This window comes from Gossypium hirsutum, chromosome A05 (assembly GCF_007990345.1).
Source record: "Gossypium hirsutum isolate 1008001.06 chromosome A05, Gossypium_hirsutum_v2.1, whole genome shotgun sequence".
Taxonomy (NCBI): Eukaryota; Viridiplantae; Streptophyta; class Magnoliopsida; order Malvales; family Malvaceae; genus Gossypium; species Gossypium hirsutum.
In genome coordinates, this window is record NC_053428.1 from 28,263,514 (window position 1) to 28,277,733 (window position 14,220).

General features: G+C 34.9%; 2 protein-coding genes across 2 annotated transcripts; one reads left to right on the plus strand and one right to left on the minus strand.

Moving 5' to 3' along the window:
• The first annotated feature begins 832 nt into the window (after positions 1–832).
• Positions 833–5,040, plus strand: LOC107957610 (probable prolyl 4-hydroxylase 3). Its single transcript, XM_016893153.2, has 8 exons — positions 833–2,194; positions 2,289–2,373; positions 2,804–2,901; positions 3,103–3,200; positions 3,510–3,639; positions 3,777–3,964; positions 4,193–4,281; positions 4,668–5,040. Exons 1-7 carry the CDS (start codon positions 2,004–2,006, stop codon positions 4,264–4,266), a joined length of 864 nt encoding a protein of 287 aa, XP_016748642.1. The 5' UTR covers positions 833–2,003; the 3' UTR covers positions 4,267–4,281; positions 4,668–5,040.
• A 164-nt stretch (positions 5,041–5,204) lies between these two features.
• Positions 5,205–10,013, minus strand: LOC107957609 (V-type proton ATPase subunit B2). Its single transcript, XM_016893151.2, has 15 exons — positions 9,744–10,013; positions 9,495–9,574; positions 9,045–9,100; positions 8,857–8,955; positions 8,505–8,564; positions 8,062–8,173; positions 7,770–7,978; positions 7,409–7,537; positions 7,157–7,294; positions 6,738–6,888; positions 6,555–6,637; positions 6,294–6,341; positions 6,127–6,180; positions 5,944–6,027; positions 5,205–5,788 (listed from the first exon to the last, which is right to left on the minus strand). Exons 2-15 carry the CDS (start codon positions 9,550–9,552, stop codon positions 5,603–5,605), a joined length of 1,467 nt encoding a protein of 488 aa, XP_016748640.1. The 5' UTR covers positions 9,553–9,574; positions 9,744–10,013; the 3' UTR covers positions 5,205–5,602.
• Positions 10,014–14,220: the final 4,207 nt, after the last annotated feature.

Sequence of the window (14,220 nt, forward strand, 5' to 3'; positions counted from 1 at the left end):
GGGTTTAGTTTTTTAAACCTCATACCGGCTTGTTTGTTTAAAAATTAAAAGATGTATAAAAATAATTTTATATTAATATTTATAATTAAATTTAAATAACAATATATTTTATTGCTTTTAAGCATTGAAATAGATCATTTCGCTGCCTATAGATATTCCAAACTGCCAAGCCCTTAGAAGGATATTATTTCGTTGTTGGGGCAAGGGGAAAAGATTAGGGGTCAACATTCGATTGAGTTGAATCTAAATAAGTAAAAGATTTTGAGTTTATCAAGTTGAAAAATCTTATTTTAGCAACTGAAGTTAATTTGAAATTTTTTTTGAATTGAATTGAATCGAGTAAAAAATTTCGAGTCAAATTAAGTCGAGTTAACGAATCCTATTATTTATATTCAATGTTATATTTACATGAACCGATTATTTAACTAGTAGATGAAGTACAAGATGAGTAAACATTTATGAAAATGACGTAGTTTTATTTTTTCTTATTCGGATTTTTGGATAACTTGAATTATGTTATTCATATTCAAGTTAAATCGAAAAATTTAATTTTTTATTTGGGCTAATTCAAATAACTCGATTAACTTAAACTATTTAATTCGAAATTTAAATTTTTATCAAATTTTTTAAATTAAATCAAATTTTACTTACCTCTAATAACAAGATAAAAGAGGGGAGAAACCAAGAAGAAGAGGGAGAATTGGTTGTTTAAATTTAAATAAAAATATATTATTATTATTATTATTATTAAGCAGATCATTTGGGTGGGCTGAGTGTAAATGTTGGTGAAAAAACTCATCCAACTTTTTAACCCTGAAATAAGGTTTGGGCTTAAAATGCGTGAAAGCTTCACTGAGTTTCTTCTCGTCGATACGTGGTGAAGAGTGCTAAGTCCGTTGACGACGAGGAAGAAACAAAGAAGAGTTGTTGACTCGGCAGCGACTCACCAGCACTCGGCGATAAGTGTTGGGTCTCTACCGCGACATACTCCGTGTTACCCGATTCTTCATGCGGCCCGATTCACTATTGAGGGATATATCGAGATTCCAGAGAGAGCGCTAGGAAGTAGTTTGAGCCTTTGAGGAAGCTCATTTCGAGAAGAACCCATAATGGTGACCCGGTTGCTTATCAATGGGCGTGATGCGTCGCAATCAGCGTTGAAGAAGCTCGCCGAGAAGCAGAGGCAGCTGATTGTGAAGGAGGGTGATTTTGATTCATTTCCTTATTTTCCCAGATTATCAGCTTTTAATTATTCAATTGTAAATTGTGTATACGAGTTTGGGAATCCAGTACTTTTTCTTAATAAACGTTTAGTTGATGGGAAAATGGAAAGAGCAAAAGAGAAACTTTCATATTCAGGCAAAATTTATAGAAAGAGACGAAGGATCCATGGATACCCTGTCTTGTCCAATGTATTTGAGGAGTCAGTCAGATTCAGCCCAGCCGACACGACAAAGATTTATGTTTGATTCAGTTGATACGTGACAGTTAACAGTTGGCTCTACGAACAAAACCGGTATTTTTAAAGTGAAAACATGTTTTGTTAATGAATTTGTTAGCTCATGGAAAATATAAAAAATGAATTTGTTTCCTCATAAGCAGCTTCCATGCCAGTTGAACATGTTTAGTATAAAGAGTTGCCATTTTCAAACACCGAGCCAAACTAGGTGCTACCCAGAACTACCAAACCCGCCGACTCGTAAAACCACGAGCTATGTTATAATGACAAGTATACCCATTCTCAACAATTCACTAACCACTATGATTGACTCATGGTTCAAATAACAAGGATAATTCTGTCAATTCGGTATACCTTTCGCAAGAACTCGACAACATAAAGTCACGCACTTTAATGGGGGTCCAAGCATGGTTTCTCATTTTCCCATAGGAAATCTTTTGTCAAAGTTTTTGAATCTGAGTTTTGACCCGAAATTGGATTCCTTGGATCGATCTCAAGGAAGGGTTTTGAGTTGAATGCCTTTTGTTTTTGTATTGATTCAACAATGGCGAAAGTGAGACATTCTCGATTGCAAGCGAGGAAATGGTCGACGGTTACGCTCGTGTTGTCGATGTTGTTTATGTTATCGGTAGTTTTATTGATGCTATTGGGACTAGGGATCTTCTCTCTCCCGATAAATAACGATGATTCTGCCCCCAATGATCTCACTTCTTATAGGCGCATGGCTTCTGAAAGGTGACACTATCGCGGTTGTTTTAATTTCTATCGCATTGATCTCTTTCCTTTTTAATTATTTCTTTTCGTTGATTTGACTCAGTATTTGATGCAGAGGGAAAGGCTTGGGGAAGAGAGGGGAGCAATGGACTGAAGTCCTTTCCTGGGAGCCTAGAGCTTTCATTTATCATAACTTCTTGGTTAGTTTCCAATCCATTCTTTCCCCCCGTTAATTTGAACTTCTGTATATAAATTAGTTTTGCATCAATTTAGTATATAATTAGTTTGAAATTCCCAATCTCCCCTTTCTGATTGTATATGCTTATGCTAGGAAATTTTGTAATAAATGGGAATTAAATTATGAGAAAAATAGTTCTCCTTTAGAAATGCGATGCAGATGGATTTGATGACTTGAATGATTTATGAAATAAACCTTGTAAAAAAAAAGAAAAAAACCTTTTCTTATTATTGAATTGTTATAATTCTGGGTAGTGGGCAGAGTCTGTTCCTATGATCATGTGGTGTCTATTGAGTTTGAGGTCTTCCTTCTGGTTTTTGTTTATACTAACAGCAGTAATAATATTGGGGATTTTTGCCTTGATTTTTGACATTTTTTATTTATTTCAACAGTCCAAGGAAGAGTGTGAGTACTTAATAAATCTTGCTAAACCTCACATGGTGAAGTCCACTGTGGTTGATAGCAAGACAGGGAAAAGTAAAGATAGCAGGTTTGCATTACCAATCCTCTCTCCTATTCTTTTATTGAGATTGTGAATGGTAGGATATGATGTTGAGATGTTAAACATCAATTTCCATTTTATGCTTTTCCTAAAAGTTCTTTGAGAAACCCCTTTCTGTCCAAAGAACGGTTATGGTTGAACTTTGAACCTAATGTTGCTCTTATGACATTTAGCTTGTATTGTTTGCAGGGTACGGACAAGTTCGGGTATGTTTCTGAGAAGAGGGCAAGATAAAATCATTAGGCACATAGAAAATAGGATAGCAGACTACTCTTTCATTCCTGTAGGTACGAGGTTCTAATCCCAAGCAAAACTTTGTAAATATTTTTACTCTATAACCAATAATTAATTTTTTGGTGCAAAAATCTGTTGAGATGTCATTTTCTTTTCATGAATCTCCTGGTTATGAGTCTGAATTAAATCTCACCTGTGGGCATGTGCAATTATTGTTTACAGCTAATGTTGTCCAGATTAGATCTTTCCTAATGTTGTTATGTTCTTTTATATCGTTTGGCAATTAAACTGTTTCCAATTATTGCATTATCTTTCTGGTTTTTCCTTCTTTTATGACTTAAAGCTAACATTTTAATCTGCAGAGCATGGAGAAGGTCTTCAAGTTCTCCACTATGAAGTTGGACAGAAATATGATGCACACTTTGATTACTTCCTTGATGAGTTCAACACTAAAAATGGTGGCCAGCGGATGGCTACCATGCTTATGTATTTGTAAGCTTTATAATCTCCTCCCTACATGTCCATGATGCATTCTGCACCAGATAAAGTGCCACAGAAACTTCTCCTTTCTATATTTGAAAAGGAGAAGGATTTACTTCCTCTTTCCTCACTTTAAGCTATTGATGCAGGTCAGATGTTGAAGAGGGGGGTGAGACAATATTTCCTGCAGCCAAGGGCAATATTAGTGCTGTGCCGTGGTGGAATGAATTGTCTGAATGTGGGAAACAGGGGCTTGCTGTGAAGCCTAAGATGGGTAACGCATTGCTGTTCTGGAGCATGAGACCTGATGCTACACTAGATCCTTCAAGTTTGCACGGTTTGCTACCTTTTTTTTCCCTTTAATATTTTATCTTTAGTTGTGGTTCGAGAATGATTAAGCTAGCCTTGCATTCCCATCTGAAAAAGATTTGAACTGTTATCTGCTGTGTTTCCTTGCATTTTTTACAGTTAATGTTCAAAACTTATTTGTCATTTTATCATAGCAACTTTTAGTTATCTATAGTGATATTGCTAATATGACTGTATGTCGTATGGGTGATGCTAGGTGGATGCCCTGTGATTACGGGGAACAAATGGTCCTCTACAAAGTGGATGCATCTTGAAGAATACAAGGTTTAAGTTGCTCTCCGAAAGGTACTTGTAATAAGGAGATTAGAAATGTATGAGGTCCTTCAAACACAACCTTCAGACGAGTTTATTAGAAGAGTTAGCTAGTTTTTAATTTACAAAAAAAAAAAAGAAGAAGCCTCTCTGCCTTTGTCAATGATATGGCACACAGTTGGATACATAACCTTGTGTATGCCATCCTAGGCACTGGTGAAGGTGATATTTAAGGATAAAATTTCAACTAGGGATTTCCCTTTTCTTGAATTTAATAAAACTAATATATGAAAAGCTATAAAGTTTCTTATATTAGTAACTAAATTTTTAGCTAATGCCAATAGACACTAATTAATCGTTCTGAATTTTCGTCGGTTGATTTTTCCTTTTAACATAAACGCTGCTATTTTACTTGACAGGATACCATATTACCAAGGTACATGCCATGGCGGTCCAATGCTGGGAAAGTTTATGATTCATGCAACTCTTTATACTCAGGTGTCAGCCCCACTATTCTTTTATTTGATGGGTATTCTTTTCTTTTTTGGCCTAATTCTTAGGTTGAGAAGTACTTTATTTTCTCTTTTTACCTTTTGGTTTTGTTTGACCCCTTGGAAATACTATGGCAGTCCTATACTAGTGTGAAAAATATGATGCCATACGTTGATACATTTATGAGGTGAGGACATAGGAAATGGGTCCCAGCAGTTGGATGCATTACCTGCAGACTGTAAATTTGCAAAATAATCATAATTTAGTCCAGCACCTTGCCTGCTGAATATTTTTGTTCAACTGTTTTGCTTCTTCTTCTTTTATGTTTAAATATATATAGATCTAATTAAATCAGACCAATTTGTTCCAGTTTTGTCGGATTTCGCTTAAGGGAAAGTTTCAGACTAAATGTTGTCCATCAGATGATTCGTGAAATCTCCATGTAAAATACGCGACAAAAAATAAGATCCCAAACGATATCCGAAATTGCTAAGTAGCTAGTGCAGAGTACGGTGCCACCAGACTTTTAATACATAACACACAAAATCTGTAACTTATTCCGATTCTTTCCTGGCAATTCAACTCTTAACAGCTGGTTTTGAATCACAAAATAATGGCCTTCCAAAAGCTTCTAGGTTCCCAACACAAAGAATTGCACTTACTACTACAATAATCACATGCCCCGAACTTTAATGAAACGGGAACCCGAAGTAACATATGCAATCATAGAGATACCGTCCACTGAGATTTGATTCTGGTCGAGGCCATGAAGCAGCGTTGGCAAATAAAACAACCTACAGGTGACTTATATGAAAATTGACATATATGTAGATAAGCAAAGAGCAGACTAGCTTTCATCAGCTTAGCTTGTTGCATCACGGCTGTAATACTGGTCAAGTGTCTTTGCAGGTATACGGTGGAGGAGTTCACGTGGGAAGATACGAAGCAAAGTCCACGCTAAATCAAGTGACTGGAAGATATTGCGAGTATCATAAGCACCTTGCGTCACGAATTTTCTCTCAAATTTATCTAGGAACTCCAGATAAAGCTGCAAAATGATTACATGGAGAAAATCAAAATGCAGTTCTGAATATGAAATTTATACATTTGAAGGAATTGATGCAAAGCTGCACACGCATGGTGTCGGAACCCAACCCAGAGACACACACACACACATAGAAAGAAGGGGAGAGAGAAAGAGACCAGATCCTCAGAAGAAAGTGCTTCCTCGCCAACCACAGCTTTCATTGCTTGAACATCTTTTCCAATAGCATAATTTGCATATAGCTGAAATCAAGATTAACAGGGATTCAGTATCAACAACAATAATACTCAAGTGGGCGAGACCATTATTTTACTTTGGAACTTCTCAGTTCTCAATCAGACCTGGTTGGACACGTCAGCATGATCTCTACGAGTCATCCCCTCACCAATAGCACTCTGAAATGTAACGAAAGAATGGAGAAGCTCAGGGTAAACTCTGATTTATGCGTCTACTTGTTAACAAGCATGCATAATTTATCATTGAAGATAAAATAACAATACAGTCTTACCTTCATTAATCGAGAGAGTGAAGGGAGAACATTAATTGGTGGGTATATCTGTTAAGGAAACAAATACAGGTAAGGTTAATAATTATACAAACTGGTAAAGCTTTGATTCCCTATGAATTGCATCTATTTGGCAACTTAAGATTTTAAACTTTGAAAAGGGAGTAATTTTAATTGAATTGAATTTGAGACTCTGCAGATGCTACATTAGATTCTAAAACCTTGTGCTATGATTAAAACAATAATGAATATTGTTTCAGTCACCTGTCGGTTGTGGAGTTGTCTATCAATGTATATCTGTCCTTCAGTAATATAGCCAGTAAGATCTGGTGTAGGATGCGTTATATCTGGTTCAAACAATATATATATTAATAACAATCAAAATAATATGATTGATAACCAGTATCAAAGGTAGAAGAATGCTGTGTTGTTGGTGTTCCCTCTTACCATCATTAGGCATGGTCAAAATAGGAATTTGGGTGATGGAACCTTTTCTTCCTTCGATACGCCCTGCACGTTCATAAATTGTCGCCAGATCAGTGTACATATAACCAGGATAACCACGCCTTCCGGGGACTTCTTCACGGGCAGCAGATACCTATAGCTCATACAAAACATGACGAATGACATTCAGTCCAGCTTTAGCAAACATAATAACTTGAAAGAGCATCAATTATAGGTTTATCAGATATAATTCATTCTAAGTTACAGTATCCACTCTCTAAATTCATTTTCTAGCGACCGAAAATACCCATGATATGTCCAACGATCCTGAGCAGAATGCTATTTTCCGGTACAGGGATCATTTGACCAGGAAATTATGTGCCACACATCGTAGCAGCTGAACAGCTATAAAAATTATGTACCTCACGTAGAGCATCTGCATAAGAACTCATATCTGTCAATATAACCAGAACATGTTTCCCACATTCATAAGCCAAATACTCTGCAGTTGTGAGGGCAATTCTTGGTGTGATAATTCGTTCAATTGTGGGGTCATTGGCCTGGAAACACATTAAACGAAGTAAATTTCTTGATAAGAATGCTCAGTCATTTTCAATGACAAAAAAAAGAAAGTAGTCAAGATTACATGAACAGCTATAACTTGAATTGCTTACCAGGTTCAAGAAAAGTGTAACTCTCTCCATAGATCCATTTTCCTCAAAATCTCTCTTAAAAAATTGAGCTGTCTCCATGTTCACCCCCATAGCAGCAAACACAATGGCAAAATTGTCTTCTTCCTGATCCTAAAAGTCAATCCAGCAAAAAGTACATTACAAGATTTTAAATATGGAGGGACGGAGGAACATAACATAGAATAGGAAAATTGAACAGACATCTGACTTCCAAAAGACTGCGCATTGGTTCAATTCAGTTCCTAAAACAAAAACTATTGAAATCCACAAAATAAACAATGAATATCAAGCATAGTAAAGTCAATCTTTGTTAATATCAAATTAGGCTACAGTGCATACATACATCAAGGAGATTATCAGACTTTTCCAACCGCTTTACGAGACCCGCCTGACGACAAATTTGAGCAGCTATTTCATTATGAGGAAGACCAGCAGCAGAAAAAAGAGGAATCTTCTGTCCACGAGCAATAGAGTTCATGACATCAATCGTTGAAATCCCTGTCTGAATCATCTCTTCAGGGTAAGTTCTCTCACTAGGATTAATAGAGCTCCCTGAGGACAAATGCAGAAATTTACAATGATAAGATAAATTGATTCTTTAACTACTAGAATACCAGTCTCCTGCATACACTCACCAGAAATATCTAGGTATGCCTCAGGTAAAATAGGAGGGCCATTGTCAATGGGTTTTCCAGAGCCATTAAATATGCGCCCTAGCATATCCAACGACACAGGAGTTTTCAATACCTGTTAAACATACATTAGAAGGGGCTCAGCAATTAACAGCCATACAAAAATGACTAAAATGACCATCATGACTTTCTGAAAAGTTTAAAATCACCAAAAAATAAAAATAAAAAAGGAATAGAAACACAACAGGTGTTCAAGAATTTCTTGTTTTAGAATGCTCGTCTCATTCAAGTTTAACCATAAAGCTGTTATGAAACAGATCCAAGCAAATATATCACTAAAAAGAAATCCTGTAAAGCTAACCATCCTAGCTGCCATCCTAGTTCTGCAAGCCATAATAAAAATTTAACCTATAGTACCATAAAAAAACATAGATAAAATTTGTTACCTCCCCTGTAAATTGCACAGTTGTGTATTTGTTGTCAATTCCAGATGTTCCTTCAAAGACCTGGAAAAGGAGAAAGATAAAAGAATGATGCTTCTTAAAGCCATTCCAGAACTGTCACCTAATGCTTTCAGGAATTCATTTCTAAGGGTAATGATTTTGCTAGACTTTAATATATACATATATATAATATACATGTTCTGATTCAGGTACGCTGTTCTCGGCCACAGTATTTAATCTATCAACATGGACTTCAAATGACAATCAGATGTTGGGATATCTCATTATACAACACAGGCAATAAAACCTATTTTTCCCATGAGGCAGAATTCACGGTTGCTTGCTTGACAAATACCTGCACAACTGCTTTCTCCCCATCAACTTCCAGGACTTGACCACGTCGAGTTGTTCCATCCCCCAACCGAATATTGACAATCTCCTGATACTTTGGACCCTGAAACATTTCAAACTTGCTCATATTATATCATCATACTTGCAATGAACTCTGAAGATAACCACTTAGTACAGAAGAGTCGAACCTACCTTAACTTTGTCAAGAATGACCAATGGTCCCGCAACACCAGACACAGTTCTATACTCTGAAAAGTGAAAACCAAAAGTCTCCCAGTTAATGTTCTGTCTAATCATCATACTGCTAAAATAACTGTAAATTGTCACTCTCGCATCTCCTTGGATCATATTAATCCAATAACAAGAGTAGTCTTTAAACAAAAAAAAATGGAAGAACTAAAAATTCCTATTAACTTTACTAGTGTGTCAATCTACTTAACCATTAAATTAACTATATCCTGAATTTAAAAACGATATTACATAATGGATACTAAAGACGATAAAGAAAAGCCCTCTATCACCATCCAATTCACAATCACTCCAGATCAGACTATGATCAGAATTCAGAGTCAAAAGCTTTGCATGATAGTATAATAAGTTGTGAAGAAAATGTAAGCATGAGATGAGACAGGAATAAGTTACCCATCCCGATCTCCAGAGTTCCCTCCTCCATGTCAATGAAGTTCTTTTCCGCTCCCATCTTCAAGAAATCAACTTCAAAGCTGAAAATAGCATTGAAAAAACAGAAGCGGGATAACGTATCACTATTAACAACAAGTTAAGCAGATCAAAAGAAACCAGAAAAAATTGAGAACACTAATTCTGATCCAAACAAGTAACCGCTGTTTCTTTGGCTAATGATTTGCAAAGATCCTGAAACTCGATTCTTACCGCGAAAGGAGAAATTGATCCAAAAATGAGAAGATATAGCAAAGTTGATGTGAACAGATCGATTGAGCAGAGGATAGGAGGGGAGAAGAATGTGTAAAAATCAAAAATTGAAACAGTAAACGACAAATAAAGTAAAGTATTATGATGTTATGGAGACGTGATGATGGGATCCGAGAAAGGAAAAAACGAACTTAAACTTGCTCTGCTCCGGTTTGCTCCCCTCAAGGTTTTTACCGCTTCGATAGTTACCCAGAAAGAATTACAGACAATCATGTGATCAGATATGACGTGATCTTCCGTTTTGTATTATCGTTGCTTCCCTAAACTACACGTTCTAAAACCAAGGACCGTTTTACACCTGGCAATTATTTTATTTTATTGACAGCCAGAAAATTTGTATTTGTTTGAATAAAAATATTATATATATGAAGAAAGTAATATTTGTTATCCTATAAGTCCCTATACTTTTTTTAAATTTAAAATTTAGTCCATGTACTCTTATTTTCATGAATTTAATCTCTATATTTTTTAAATTTTAAAATTCAAGTTTAATCGTTAACACTGTTAATTTTTTGTTAGATTTATTAGTGTTACATTTTGAAATATAAAAAAATACACACTTAACAATAATATAACAAAAAAATGATATTGTAACGAGTGAAAATAAATTTATTAACAATTAGACTTAAATTTTGAAATTAAAGAAAAAAAGAAACAATAAATTTTAAATAATAAAAATATAAAAATTAAATTCTAAATTTGTAAATAGTAAAATCACTTATGGGCATATTTTTACCTTTTAAAATTATATAATTTGTTTTTGTAAGAAAATAATATTTTTAAAGGAAATGTAATATATTTAAAAAGAAGGATAATTTTTGAAAATCGATTTTTTAAAATTGTAATATATTTAAAAATTCAAATCATATAATTATCCATTTCTATATAAATAAATATTTGTTTTATAAAATATTAGATCGTGGTACTCTAGTAATGTGGATAAAAAAACATAATTATTTAATAAAAATATTTATAAAAACTGATATAAAAATAAATGAGGTGTTAGTTAAAATATTAAAGTAAAAAAGTTTAAAATCATAATGTTTTGAGTTTATTTTTTTTAGGTGTTTATATTTTTTATGTAAAAAGATAATTAAAAAAACACTCTCATTAGGAAGTTGTAACGCCCTAATTTTCGGGAATTCTGTGAATGTTGGTAAAATTTCATGCTTTGATTTTGTCATTTGTGAGTGAAATTATGAAATAGGACCTATGTGAAAATGTTTGAAAATGCTATAGGCTAGTTTGTAGTGGCCAAATAAATAGTAGTGCAAAATAGTAGGATTTGCATGTCAAACATTCCATTTTACAAGAAGTGGCCGACCATCATGTTGTTGAAGACAATATGTGCACTTGATATCCATAATTTATGGTACAAATTGATAAAAAATTGATAATGGGTTAGGTAAATGTTCCATGATGGGCATGATAAGCATTATGGGCATTTTTTTTTATTGACATTATGGCATAGGTATGGCACAAATAATATAGGTTATTTTGTGTCATAAAATGTTGGGTAATAAACTAACAAAAGGATGAAAAAATAAAGTTTTGTCCATCTTTGTTCATCATAGCTGAAAGTTAAAAAAGAGAAAGGAGAAGAGAAAGCTATTGAGTATTCGGTCACTAGGAGGAGGAAAATTGAAGGTAAGTTCTTGGTACTTTGCTTCTATTTTGAGGTTCATGAGTTCTTCTTGATTCTACCTTAACACTTGAAGCATATTTTGGTTTTTAGTTGTGTTGTGAGCATTTAGTCATGAATTAAAATGAAGGAAATGGTTGTTGTTTCATGTTCTTTTGATGAAAAATGGAAGATAGGTGAAGTTGAGCCAAACAAATGAGCATGCATGTGCCTTAGATGCTAAAGGGAAAAATCGGCTAACATGTTGTGCTTTAAAATGATGAAATGGAGATTATACTTAAGTAAAATCATAGATATGTGATGATTGATTGGTGATATACATGTTTAAATAACATGTATGCAAGGTATGTGTGAAAGAGTGATTTGGTAATAAATCTGATTGGGACAGCAGCAGTAACTTGACTTTGGAAAATCACCATAAATTGTGGCAGATGAATTAGAAGCTGAATAAATTATGTAATTAAAGCTTATTGAGTCTAGTTTCAAATGAAATAAACAAGAACATATTTTGAACTCTGTACAATGAGAAATTTGATTCGTAATGAAGAGTGGTCAGATTAGTCAAATAGTGAAACATGAGAAACTTTGAGAAAAATCTGGTATTGATTGGCTAAACCAAAAATTCTGAAAATTTTATTGATAGAAGATATATGAGTCTATTTTCAGGGAAAATTAACGTCACTTGATTTGGAGTTTTGTAGCTCCAGTTATAAATTATTTAGTGACTGTTGCTCAGGAAGACAGTTTGCAGTGAAATTATGATTATGTGGTAAACACTGACAAAAATTTGTTAATGAGTTGCTTATTGATTTCTTATAAGCTTACTCTGATCTGTAGGTGTGGTTGGCCGAATATTGTAAGGGGTTAATACGTAGTTCGTATTTGAATAGTTAGATTAACGTGTTAGTAATCCAATTGTAGGCGGTTCATGTGTGGATCTCGTCAGCATATCGTCGCAAACAGGTGTGTAACTAACACCCTCTTATAGACTAGATCGGCAAAAGCCGAAAAGCCGGTATTTTGAGATCTTGCGAGTGTGCTAATGCTCATGAGATTAATAGTTTGATGTATATGGTAAATTAAAGTGATAAGACTGCAGAGTGCGCGATTCCGTGCAATTCGATGTTTTTGGGCTTACTGGGCCAAAAACGGGATAATGGGCCAACGGCCCCAAGTTGGTAAGAAAACGCGGTAAGTGTTCCTGATCGTACGTAAATGGCTATGTTATGTATGAAAACCTTAAGAATAGTGAAATTACTTGAACACCCCTATGTATGCAAAATTACCGTTATACCCCTAGAGTTATTTTTTTCTGAAAAGCATAATGTTCTGTTTCTGTATACGTATGCCATGACATATTATTTCTGTTGCATGGGGACATGGGTTATATTATGGAGGAAGCGTCCTGGTGGCTATGCCACAAATATCTGATCTGGTGGCTCTGCCACATATATCTGTCCTGGTGGCTATGCCACAATTATCTGATCTGGTGGCTCTGCCACATAAATCTGTTTTGGTGGCTCCGCCACAATATCTGTATCTGGTGACTTCGTCACAATATCTGGCAGCCTCGCTGCGATTTCTGTGGTGTGTAGCGGTTGGGTGGGTCAAGTAGTCTCCCCACATGGTGTAAGGCTGGTACGGGGGTGTTATGGATGAATCTGGGTTAGGTTTCTGCATAAACATGTAATATCTGTTCTGTTTTGTTATGGGCCTATGGGCTTTATTCTGAATTCTGTTCTGGGCTAAGGCCAACTTATTCTATTTCTGTGGTTTGAGCTGATATAGGCTATGGTTGGGTTAATTTACACACTGAGTTTCCCCAAACTCACCCCTTTTATTTTCATCCACGCAGGTAATCCCCAATCATAGTGGGCTTGGAGCTGTGAGGGAATTCGGAGTGGCCACCCGTTCTGAAAGTTTGATTTTCTTCCGGTGAACTGGACATCCTTTTATTTACGTTTGAAGTTTTGGGTTTTTAAATGTAATAAGGCTGCTTAATTATTTTTGATGGTTTTAATATGTATTGCTAAGATAGGTATTACTTATTTTAACTGTTGAAATTGGATAACTTTAGGGCGCGTTTTCAAAAACAACAATTGATTTCAAAATAACACGACAACAAGCAAAGCTTCCGCAATGAAAGTATTTTCCAAAATTAATCACTTTTCCTAAAAATGACTTAATCAAATCGGTTTCCTAGAAATATCCATGACGTTAAGGTGTGGCAATGGCGGTACATGTCTAGGATTGGATCCGAAGGGAGCTTGGTACTTAAGCAGTCCGATGGACTCACCACCTCTTTTCCGGTTTCCTACCTGGTGCACAGCTTCCACTCACTTTAACCTATAATGAAATTATCTTTTAAAACACTAAGTAAGTTTTTCTGGATCAACAATATAAAATGTTTTGAACGCTTCGATGTGGCATGTCGGATCCTGTCATAACGTCTGGGCCAGGTTTGGGGTGTTACAGAGGTAGTGCCCTAAGGGTTTTTATTAATCATTTGTTATTGTAATTTTTTGAACAGATTTGTTTAAATAAAATTTTATTATACATATTAATATCATTTATTCATTTGTATTTGACCTCAATGGTTTTTGCAAGCACAGTAAAATATAAGCAAATATCAACTCACTAATTACTTAATATTTAACTAACGCAAAGTTACACATTTGGAGGATTATAATGCGAGAAGACAATTTGTACTAGTAAGTAATCTAAAAAGTCAATAGTCTGATTAATCGAAATTGAACAGATCGGTTAAAGGGTTAT